Raw genomic sequence first — 12,301 nt, forward strand, 5'->3', positions numbered from 1 at the left:
TAAATGAAAATAAACCTACAGTGACACCAGTCCAAGCAAGGACTACCTTTCTAAACTAAGAGAGAGCATTAACAAACTCTCTGAATTGATGCGACATCCTCAGCGCTCGATTAATAATAGCATGCGGGACCTTCTTAGCACTATTACGAAGCAGCACCCATGTGATAAAGTGGAAAACGCAGAGCTAAGGAAGAAAGCTAGCCAGAATCTGCGGACCAGAAAAATGGTCGAAGCAACACCAAAGAGGCCACGTGAGAATAACTCTACACGGCGAAAGACGCCCCCAAAAAGGAGCAGAATATCGCAAGAACTGGCCAGAAAAGTTGACGTTATTACGCCCTGCGACAAAGATAAGAGCCCAGCTAAAACTGCGAGAGTGGAAACTCCAAGAGACGAGAACTGAGTGAAAGTCAAGTACAAGACGCGAAAGAGCAAAAACAAAAACAAGAAGAAGATGAATCTCACTCCGCGACCTGATGCCATAGTTATCACGAAAAGAATATATTTCCACCAAAAGTTGAAAACAAGAAATATTTTAAAAACCAAACTACTACCTACTTATTTATTCAAATTAAATTACTTGAACAGAAATATGCCGCTCTTAAATATAAAAAAAAAACAATTCATTTTTGTAAAATTTATTTAAAGCTGATTTCTTAATAATCAAATACAAACGGACAAGTTTTTTCCACCCAATCATTAAAAGTATTTAATTGAATAAGTGCATCTAATGGGAAGCAGTGATTTTTCCAAACCAAATTGACCCACCAATCAATCAACACCTTGCCATTCGCCAATCCATGGCATTCAACAGCTTCTATACAATTCATTTCACTTTTCTCCCTGCCATTTAAATATCTGAGTGCTGTTATAATAAATTTAACCATTTAAATTGACCGAATTTCGAAAACTAAGACTATCGACAAACCTCCCAACATTCCAACATAAGTAAGGCGCAAATGAAAAGGAAGGTTAGAATAGTCGAAACTAGTCGGAGCGCAGCTAAACAAACGGAAATGAATAAACAAAGCAAGTTGCAAACAAAGTTGTTGTTCCACACACTGTTTGCTGTTATAGGGGATGCTTGCTGCGCAGTTTCACATCTTCAACAGCTTTTGCCTGCCAAGCTAAAAGCATCGTGTCACGCATTCCACTTATCCAGCCCGATAAGTTCAATGCAACTTTTCAGTATTGACTATACGTTTGCGATTCCACACAGATTGTTGGAATTTGCAGTGATTCCAAAAGCAATATCAATAATAACAAAAACAAATGGTGGTAGCTTGTGATAAAGGCCAGCGAGGTTAACTTGCAACAGTTGATCATTGGCGATTGTTTGGCTTTGTATGTAGTCACAGCGGCATCAGCTGCGTCAGCACGATTTTCTCCATTTTGAATGAGGGCAATGAGAGGAATTTGAAAATTGAAATTTCCTCAGCAATCAACTGCTTCCTTCCGCTCGGGCGCTGAAGCGAACGACCGCCAGAAGATTGTACCTACTGGCCTTCTCTGTGTTGGAAAAAATCGTTGGCGGTCAGCAAATAGAGACTTTAAGTTTTAACGCCCGATCTTTCATGTTGTGTACAATTATGACCAGACAATTTGTTCTGACAGACGCTATCGATATTTGCTCTTAAAGAAGAGAGCCCTAACTACGAGGGAAGTATATATCTACTTAGAATCAGTAATACATTTGTCAAAAATTGGAGTTGAATGCCACAAATTATTATGCGAAGTATTGCAATATTTTAAAACAAACTTGATCTGGGTGCTGGTGCATAGAAATATAAAAGGTAATTGCAAAGCAGATGAGCAAGCAGGGAAAGGTCCAACACTAAATATTCCCCCAGATAATGAATTAATACTGATTCCCTTAAATACATGCAAATTACTAATAGATAGACACTATATCAATGTTGCTAATGCACGTTGGAAGCATTCATGTTTTTGACAACTAATTAGGCAAACTTCGCCAGAGTGCAACCGAGGCTGCCTAAAATCGTTACTGAATCTTAAGAGACAGAACATGAGAAACACGATAGGTATACTAACAGGGCATTATCTATTTAGAAGGTATGCAAATAGACTGGGCGTACCACATAATGACTTTTATCGAAGTTGTCAAGATATTGCAAAAGAGGAAGCCATAGAACAACTCCTGTGTACATACAATGCTCAATAAAGAAAAAGGCTCTTCACGCTCGGATTCGTCTTTCTCGTCAGCATTGAAGAGTTCTCAGAAATAGGGTTGCCGGTTGGCTTAGGGAAGGCTCAGGAGTGTAAATAATGAACTCCAGTGGTGTCAAAATAGAACTATTGTATTCAGCCACCCAATTTAACCTTACCTAAACTATTATGAATCGACTGTTTCACGGATTTTCCCTGTAGACGACCTTATGAGGCACTTTTAAATGATGCTATTTTTCACATACAATTGTAAAGAGCTGTATTTTGAACAAATATAGTGAAACCTGAAAGAATATAATTTTTATGTGTTTTATTTTAAAACAACATCTATGCGCGTCTTTGGAAATACGCTCCATTATTAAAAAAAATATTTCTAATATACTTTTCCAAATCTGATTGTACTCATAATTTGTGACTTTTACAATACAATAAGTCCATATGTTTATTAACTTTATCAACTCACCGCACAACATGCTTATGCCGTTCCACCCAATACTTTATGGCACTACGCACCATCATTTCCTGCTTTCTGGTCAATCCATTAGGGTTGCCACCATTCATGCCATTGAAGGTTTGTAACGTCGATGGTGCACGGAATTGTGCACCCCAATCAGCTTTAGAGCTATAGACGCCACTTATGTCCAAATCAGTGGGCTCTTTCTCTGAAACGGAAATATTAAAAAAGAATGACTTGTAAATATCTACTTGATTTAAAATCTCGCTCCATACGCTTCATATATTTACTGATGGCTTGAAAATGTTGGATGGAGTAGGTATATGGATTTGTTGCACAGAGCTTGGCATCGAGCTGCCATAATCGCCCTGACCACTGCAATATCCTTCAAGCAAAAGCAGTTGCTGTAGAAAAGGCTTCAGAAATACCATTCGCAAAGGCATCGAGCAACTCCAAAACAAATCTATATGTTGGCAGTCAAACGGCGATAAAGGCAATAAATTTATGTGAAATTTCATCTCAAGATGTCCTTAAGAGCAGGGAAGTCATAGAGAGACTGGCTGCAGACAAACGGCTGCTCATATATTGGCTCCCCGGTATTGCGGGCAACGAAATAGTATATGAGTTTGCTTAAAGCTCTGTTTATATTTGAACAAGAAAATGACATACTGAAACCTTAAATACAATACACAATGACATCGGTGCGGACATGAAAATGCGATGCACAGGAGGTGGACCAGTCTAGCCACTTGCAAAACCACGAAATGTGTGCACGGAATGTAGATAAATACGCCAGATTCATACTACCCTGTCTAGAAAAGAAACTACCTACAATAGGTACTGACAGACCACAATTTGCTAGCGGCACATGCAGACAAAACAGGAATTGCAAACAACGATAACTGCAGATTTCGCAATGAACTGGAAGAGAGGGAGACTCTAGAGCACCTTCTATTTCTTGCCCTGCATTAATTAGAACCCGAATGAAATGCCTAGGAGCTCTACAATATGATAAGTTAGAATGTCTCCCGGGGTTTGAGCTTTAGGGCTTCTTTAGATTCGGAAAGGACGTAAGCTTATTACAAGAAGTCTACCACAAGGAAATGTAAAGGCCTAATACCATCTGGTACCACTACGGACCAATAGGTCTACGTGAAGGCTTTCAGCAAGACAGGTCAACCTAACCTTACCTATTTTTCTCATCTGAACTAATCTTATCTGTTCAAACCAAATATAACTAAACTTTGCATATATACAGGGTGACGTAAAATGAATCACCCTATCGGATGATAACTTTTACAAAGGGCATCGTAGTACGCCGATTATATTTGACACTTGTTAACTAGCCAGCTGCAGACAAAAATCAAAATAGAGATTTCCATCACTCAAAATTTTTATTCAAAAAGAAAATTGGATGATTAATTTTGCACCACCTTCTCACCTGAAATTCTCGAATCACTCACCTTCATTATTGATCAACTCCGATTTCGAACTGGCCGATAAAGAACGAAAGAGCGCCGCTGAATTAGGCCTGTAAGTGTCCAAAGAGGCTGACAACTCCATCAGTGGCTTCATAATTCCCTTCAAATGCTGCAGCTGTTCACATGCGAAAATCAGCCACGAACAGAAGAGCACATCACACAAATTCGAATGTACCATGGAGAACAGCAGATAGTAGAATTGATAAGCGAAGCTTATTATGTAAAACATGCCCGACATGGCATTCCATGGGTAGAAGGATTTGATCGGCAAACGTGGAATTTCAACAGTGATGGATGAATTTGTATCCTTGTCAAAGGCGAATTTGACGCTCTCACCAAAGAAGGTGATGGTAGTCCATGCTGGAGCAGAGAAAGCAAAAGCATTAAAAAGTTGTATCAAACAAATTTAAATTACCTTATATGTATGTATATACTTATATGGTAATTACATCGGTATGTATGCAGAATTATGTAAAATACTCGTACAATATAAGTGCACTCACCTACAGCCGAAGCAACGGTTGTAAGCATAACCAAAGTGAATAATTTTCGCATCTTGGCGAGAGCGATTGCATGGTAGCGTGCATCCGACTCGGCGAACAATGGATGCGAGTTAACTTGATTCCAGATATTCAATGTTCTACAAATAAAATGCAATGAATTTTATAGTATATAATTAAGCTTGGCACACAAAAGCTGCTCGCCCTGTGTGGTGTGAGTGAAAAGTGCTTTAAGAGCTGTGCAGGTGAAACGCCTGATTGTGCAGCTAATTAAACGAATTCATGCGCCGCCGGAAGTTCCATTCCAACAGCGGCTGTGCTACGCTCCATTTCACTTTAACTAAGAAAGTCGATGAGTTGCTTCGATTATTTCTTTCAATTGGTTTTCACGCTCACCCTTCTGCCACGCAAGGTCGCACTTTCATTATTTCTCATTTGCAAACATTTCCGTTACTCAGCGAAATGTTAATTAGAGGCAAAGAAGGGCACGTCGTTCTGCCTTTACTGGTATTTCTATTCTCCCCAAGCCCATCTATTTAATTTTTTACACTCTTTTTTGTTTTTACTCACCTGTAGAAGTGCTTTTGATTAACAGCCAAATACACGAATTTCGTAATGCAGTGGGTGAAGAAAAGCACCGTAATCGTGTTGCCCGACAACTCATTCACTTCCTCTGCATTCAATGCCATATTCACCAGAATCAGCACAAATTGTACCAAAACTAATACCAAATGCATGGATGAGTAAATCTTCTTGAAAAGTCCTGAGCCACCAGTAAAATTGTGCATGAATAAGCCCGAGTACTTCATGAGCCGAATGTTGGGCATCAAATCGGCCACAAGGCCCACATATTTGCTGGGCTGCATGTTGACTTAGTGCGAACGGTGAGGTTGATGGGCTGAAAGGTGAAGTGGAAATAAAATGCTTTAATGAAATTCGTATATGCTGTGATGATGAAATTAGCCCAGTGTCGGAATGTAATTGAATTTCACGAATAATGCAAAAATCCTGTGTGAATCTTATTAACCGTTTTATATAAATTTTATTTATTTGTTGAAATAAATTTATAATAAATTATAAAATAGGGGAGTGCATAAAATAGCGGTCGCCCACGGCAGGTAATTACAACCCTCTGAGTGTACTTCTGCCATGAAAAAGCATAAAAATATCGTCCCGCCGGCCGCCGTAGCGGAATGGGTTGGTGCGTAACTACCATTCGGAATTCTCAGAGAGAATAGCTCAAACAGTTTATTGGCTATGAAATTTAAGCTTAAAATTTTCATCGAATATTGTATAGCAACTTGTAGGCAATATTGAGAAAATAAATCTTTATTCTTTTTTATGATTCCGTTTAATAGCTTATACTCGCGCCCAGTATAACATAGAAGTCACGAGGTTGTTGTTTTTGCAGTTGTTTGGTAGATACGTGAGCTCCGCCTTTATATATTGGTATGGTCCCTTCGTCGTCATATGTGTAACGGTGTTTTACTTGAAACGCGAACTTCCGTTGCCTGCCGTTTTCTTCCACAGCCTTGCAGAAACCAGCCTCCGTCTTGAAATCATTTCCTTACTGCTTTATTTGCTATGGAGTTTGAAATCTGTTTATGAGCATCTTAAGCTATTTGTATTTAAATTTTTCTCTCTCCTTTTTTTTTTTGAAAAGAAAAAAATTTTGCTGAATTGTTGGGTTAGGTTAAAATGGTTACCCAGAGAGAGGGCACACTTAGACAAAAATCGAATTCGTCCTCCGTGATATCATTGCTCAATTATTGCTCTCGGCACAGATGACTGCAGAGAAGCTTTATAGGATGAGTATTTCTGTGTAACAGCAGCTGCAGGTATGGATAGGGAGATAACATTTTAGTACTTATTTATATTATTGCGTTGAGAGTTGTTTGTTTATGCAAGACTTGGAGTATTACATTTCAACAGCTACCCGATATGGTCGCACCTCAGATTGAATGCATTTATCTTAAATTTGCTCAAAATTTTTTTATCTGGCAATTGTCAATCACTCAACCTCTATCCATTGTGAGGTACTAAATTTTGCGACTGTTGAACAAATTATAATTGTTTCTGCTGATTAGCTTTCTCAGCATAGACAAAAGTCAAAAACCCACCACAAACTGGATCTAAAATTGCGGTCTCATTGACTGTTTTCTTTGACTGCAACTCAAAATTTCTTCTGCAAGTCCAAATCAGTAAATTAGGATTATTATGAGAGCGTACTGAAGTATTTGAGAGGGGATGTTCGTCACAAGTGAAGGGCAAATGGTGTTTTTGCGCCCGAAAATATTTGAAGGGCGAACGGGTTCTTCCTTTCTCAAATTAGTAGTAACACGGCTAGTGTGGGATAAAACTTGTTGAATGGAGTTTGTCGTGTACGTAACAAAAGCAAAAACAAAATGCATGTAACGTTTTGTTTTTGGACTACCTTGAATGAATTTGCCTTGATTTTGGCGAAACCATATCCCCAAAGTAAAAGGGGGGAAAAACATGCTAGTATCACCCAAAAAGCTTCAATCTCACCTGGCCCCATACAAATTTTTCGAGACTCTACGACTCAAGTTTCAACTTCCCGAAAAAGTTGTGAGATGCTTTCTATATATGCTTATACGTGCCATCAACTTGAACTCAGCTTTCTTAGGCACTTATCTTAACCCGTACGATTCTTTATCTTCGGTGACCCCTCGTAAAATTATTTGCTAAAAATTTTCGTGGAACATTTCAGTCTTCTAATTGCCCTTTTTATAGACATTTCATTATAACTGCTTCGAGAACTGGTTAAAAATACCCTTTATTGAGTACGAGATAGAGGATTACATCTACTACAAAAAAGTTTATTGTTTAATTCTATTATAAAAATCTGAGGACAGAAATAATATTTGAAATCGTTTTATACATAACATTCTTTATCAATTTAACCCTCCGCAAAAGAAAAGAAAAATCCAACCCTCTGGACTAGCACTGCTTTCGAAAAAGTTAATCCTAGAGAGCTGAGTAGCCAGTGTTGGACAGTGAAGTTATCATGGATCTCAACGAACTGAGGACAGTGTTCGCTTCTTGTGAAGTGAATAGACCAAAACAACTGCAGTTTAGACGTATATATATATATCACTTCACCACTTATGCGAGGTGTGGCCTTGTTTGCCCCGAAGCTTTCTTAAATGCTTACGGTCCGCCCGTGGCTAAAAGGTCTTTAAAAATTTCAAATTTCTCAGCCAGCACTTGCTAAGCAAACTCGAGGCCCATCTCTCTATGAGCAGGTTGCAGATGACTAAAGGAACCTCCCCCTCACTTTACGTGGACAGAGCACCTCAGGAGTACACTGACTAACCAGCTCATCAGCTCTGCAGTATGCTACAAAGCACCTATGATCTGAAATCCATATTAACTTTATGGCGAAATATTCAGATGCGATCGAATAGAAAATGAGATTAATTTCGATGTAAAAATTAGTGTACCAAGAGCATTCCTATACGCAATGAATGTGTTCCTTTAATATGGACTTAAACGTGAAATATGTTCTGGTTGGTCAGCCACCGAGAATATTGATAATATCGGACCATTGCCAGGAATCGAAGTTTGGTTATAAAACTATTTGGAACTATAAATAATATGAAACTTTTCCAGTATTTTTCTTTTCCTAAATCATATTAAATAAAGCTATTTCCACCGTGCAACAAATTCAAAACTTTTTACGTCAATACTTTTGAAACGTTCCAGTGAAAATAGGAAATGTACCAAAACTTTTCTTTATAAACTAATTTTTTGGAACAAATAACTTTTAATCAAATCTTAACTGTATACGCACATATAGTCATTACATTCTGCACTGAAGTACAAATTATTAGATTTTTCTAAATGCGCTGTGTTTGCGAGAGTCGATATTTAAAACAAGTTCCTATGTATTTCTAAAGTTGTGTAATATGTTTTTTTTAAGAAATCTAAAAGGCACAGGCTTTTAGTAGAAGAGATGAAGATGCTTCTTTTAGAATCGCCAACTTCACATATAAACCCAGTTGCATGAATATAAGAGCACAATAACTTTATTTTCATTTTTTATTATTTTGTTATAGAGAAAATATTTTTACATGCACTGTTTGGACAAGTGTGGTAAGAGAAACAAGTTCACTTGACAAGCAACAAAAATCACATCATTTGTATTCGATAAATATAAATCTTGCAGGAGTATAAAAGCACAGTACTAATTCTCTTTTTACAAGGATGTTTTTTAAACGAATTCAATTTAACACGAGTTAAAAAAAATCTCTTTTACACGAATTGTTTTATTGTATGTGTTTTAACTGTATTTTCAATATTTTATGAATTTTTCTTGAATCTCATAGAGGAAATTAAACTAAATTAAGAATAAAAAGTTTCACAAGATGACGAACAAAATAATTCTAGTGATGGCAGTGATATTGTAGTCTTATGCAAACGCATACGTTTATTATCAGAAAGTGAAAGATCATGAAATTTTATTATGTTTATATTATTTTAACTTTTCTTATAAAGGGTTTTTCAATTGGCGCGGGTCGATTTTGGCGCACTGTGACAGCCATTTTGTTTTGGTGACATCTGTCAAATCTTTTGTTTATTATTCAGTTGTTTATGCCAAATCATCATGGCAAGTTACACGATTGAACAGCACGTTCAAATGATAAAACTTTATTATCAAAATGATTAACGCGAACGTTGCGCGCATTGTGCCCATTTTTCGGTAGACGTCGCAGACTTCAACTTGGCGAATTTTGCGTCGGGACTTGGGCCTACACCCGTACAAGATCCAACTGACCCAGGAGCTCAAAGTTGATGACCATAGACAACGCCATTTGTTCGCTAACTGGGCTTCGAATCGTTTGGAAGAGAACCCCAGTTTTGGGCGAAAAATCATCTTTAGTGACGAGGCGCATTTTTGGATGACACCAATCCACACGAGGTTCACCAGGTTATAATGCATCCTCAAAGAGTTACCGTTTGGTGTGGATTTTGGGCCGGCGGCGTCATTGGTCCGTACTTTTTTGAAAACGACGTTGGTGAGGCGGTCACCGTCAACAGCGAGCGCTACACAACGATGATAACCAATTTCTTATGGTCCATATTGAACCATATGGACCTAGACGACATGTGGTTCCAGCAGGACGGCGCTACGTGCCACACAGCAAACGCCACGATTGACATTCTGCACATCTACCCGCCCTTATTGAAAAACCCTTTATAAATGAATTTCAGATATTATTTTCTTTTTGTTTTCAAAGTATTATTTACTTCTTTTAAATATATGTATTTAATGAACTAAAATATGTAAACATGAAATAAATTCTTATGTGAACTCTAAAAAGAAATTTTTAATACTGTTTTTTCCTAATTCCCTTTTTACACGAACTTTTTGGGAACGTGTCTATCGTGTAAAAAGAGAATTAGGTGTACGGTTATTAAGAAATGAAGAGATTTTGCCATTTTATATCAAAATGCTGCGTGGTACACAACTGACGGAAATGCATAAAGGTAAAAGCGTTCCGGGAGTATTAAGTTTTCTAAAATAAAGCCACCTCCAAAACTTACCACTGATCACAAAGTGAGAGGGCAAACCTTCGTTCGACGTAATATGGATCGTGTTGGAATGTGTAGTTTAAAATAAATAAACCAACTTTTCAAAAATGTATAAGTTTTGCAAATTTCACCAAATTTTTTTTAAGGTTATCTTTCCTGATGAAAATAAATTTAGCTTCGATGGGCCAGATGGATTTAGTAAGTATTTGAGAGATTTCCGTTAGAGCCAAAATATTTTTCAAAAAGAATTTTTGACGGTGGATCTCTGATGTCGCGGGAAGCTGTGTGTACACTTGGCTGCCATTTCTCTTTAATGCATTGTAGCGAAAATGATATTTTGCAGGAAGATAATGCGGACTGTCATTCATCTCACCGCACTTTGAGTTGGTTTACTGAAAAATGTATTCTCTTTCTTGAGTGGCCAGATCAATTTCTCCATATCTCAATATCATGGCGAGCGTATGGGGTGAATTGGTTCGAGCAGTGTACGAAGGAAATAAGCAGAGCTCTACAAAGGAGGAGTTGAAAGATGCCATTCTTCATTAAGACTCGTTTATCTTTGAAGTTAATAAGTTGAATAATAGAAACACCACATATTTAAAAGAAATCCCCAATTATAGTTGTCTACTCTCTCCTTGCCTAATACAAATGATGTGTTTTTTTTGCTTTTTATGTGAACTTGCTTCTCTTAGGACACTTGCTCTCTATAACACAATAAATAATATAAGTAAGATTATTGTGCATTCATAATTAAAGTGGCGAATAACTTGGGGGAATTAAAAAGAAAAGGCGAAACATATCCATTACGCCTAAAATTAGGCATTTTATAAACCTAAAATGATTTTGAAATTTCGAGCTTAATTAAAAATCACCTTTATTCAATATCTTATATTTCTGTAACACAAATCCCCGGTTCTTATTTTACTAATCAAATCACTTGTTTAGTAATTCCGTTAAGCAGCTTTTTTATGATTTAGCCATTTTTTCTACTTTCTGTACACCAAAGTTGGAGAATTGTAATTTCAGCAGGTTTCAGCTCTAATTTAATATTCACTCTTCACTTTTTGTTTGTTGAAAAATTAAAGAACTTTGAATTTATAACTTTCTTTGTATGTATACGTATTAGTATTCAATTTGTATAAACACCAAAATTCGTTTTTCAATTTTATTTTCTCTAATAATTCAAATTGGAGCAGCTATTACCAGCTGCCAACGCGTCTGTTACGAAAATGTAACACTACTCCGATTGACAGCGAATTTTCTACAAAAACTTAACATTTCTTTAAACTGCTAAATCAATCAAGCAGCAACGGCTTATTTTCTCACACATGCGGTCATTCATAAAATGGACGACGTGTCCTTAACGGTACAATAAGTAACGAAAAAAAATAGTTCTCACGCTCATAATAAATGGGCAAATCTACTTACGTTTTGAAGTTTGTATACATCCATAAGCACCATAACGATGTGCGTGGCCACGTTCATATAGAAGAGTGGGAATATGCGCCTTCGATGGAGCAAACTCACATACATACATGACAGAGCAAATCCAAAGGCACCAGCCTGTTTGCGGTTAAAATGTTTTTGTGTAAGAGCTTATGCATATTGTTGTGTGTTTAGTAGCCTAATGTTGGGGCTCTTAGTAGCGACGCAGGTTGCAAGGCACATCAATTAAAGTTCGCTTGAGTCCAACGTATCACTGGAGTACAAATACAAATATGCAAATAGGCACGTGCTACACAAGCGCTGACATTTATTTATACCGAGTTATACGCACACAAGCATACATACTTATATGTTATTTATACGCATCCATACACTCAAAGTGATTGGTACACATTGACCCATTGATATTGAAAACTAGCGTTGAAAAGGTCATTAAAAATTCCTGTAAAATCGACTGATGTAGCCGATATTTTCGGTGAGTGCGAGTGTGCAATGGGTCTGCAGTTGAGCAGTTAGTATGCATGTGATATCGAAACGGATGCGTGATAGCCCCAAAATTCCCACAATTATTGCACATACTCATACACTCTAACATTCTCTCATGCACACACACACACACATATACGCACTCACAGTTAATAGTGTGTCATTGAAAGTCTTAACGATGGCGACGTTGA

At 37.4% G+C, this 12,301-nt stretch overlaps 1 protein-coding gene across 1 annotated transcript in view; it reads right to left on the minus strand.

Moving 5' to 3' along the window:
- LOC128871762 (odorant receptor coreceptor) overlaps window positions 1-11,408 on the minus strand; it is a 39,033-nt gene extending 27,625 nt beyond the window's left edge. Inside the window, exons 1-5 of the mRNA XM_054113814.1 lie at window positions 11,051-11,408; window positions 5,193-5,520; window positions 4,626-4,762; window positions 4,105-4,482; window positions 2,651-2,849 (exon numbers count right to left, since the gene is read on the minus strand). Coding sequence (XP_053969789.1) covers window positions 2,651-2,849; window positions 4,105-4,482; window positions 4,626-4,762; window positions 5,193-5,488 — 1,010 coding nt within the window. The 5' untranslated portion in view covers window positions 5,489-5,520; window positions 11,051-11,408. The remainder of the gene's footprint in view (window positions 1-2,650; window positions 2,850-4,104; window positions 4,483-4,625; window positions 4,763-5,192; window positions 5,521-11,050) is intronic.
- Window positions 11,409-12,301: the final 893 nt, after the last annotated feature.

This window comes from Anastrepha ludens, chromosome 2 (assembly GCF_028408465.1).
Source record: "Anastrepha ludens isolate Willacy chromosome 2, idAnaLude1.1, whole genome shotgun sequence".
In the NCBI taxonomy this organism is placed as follows: domain Eukaryota; kingdom Metazoa; phylum Arthropoda; class Insecta; order Diptera; family Tephritidae; genus Anastrepha; species Anastrepha ludens.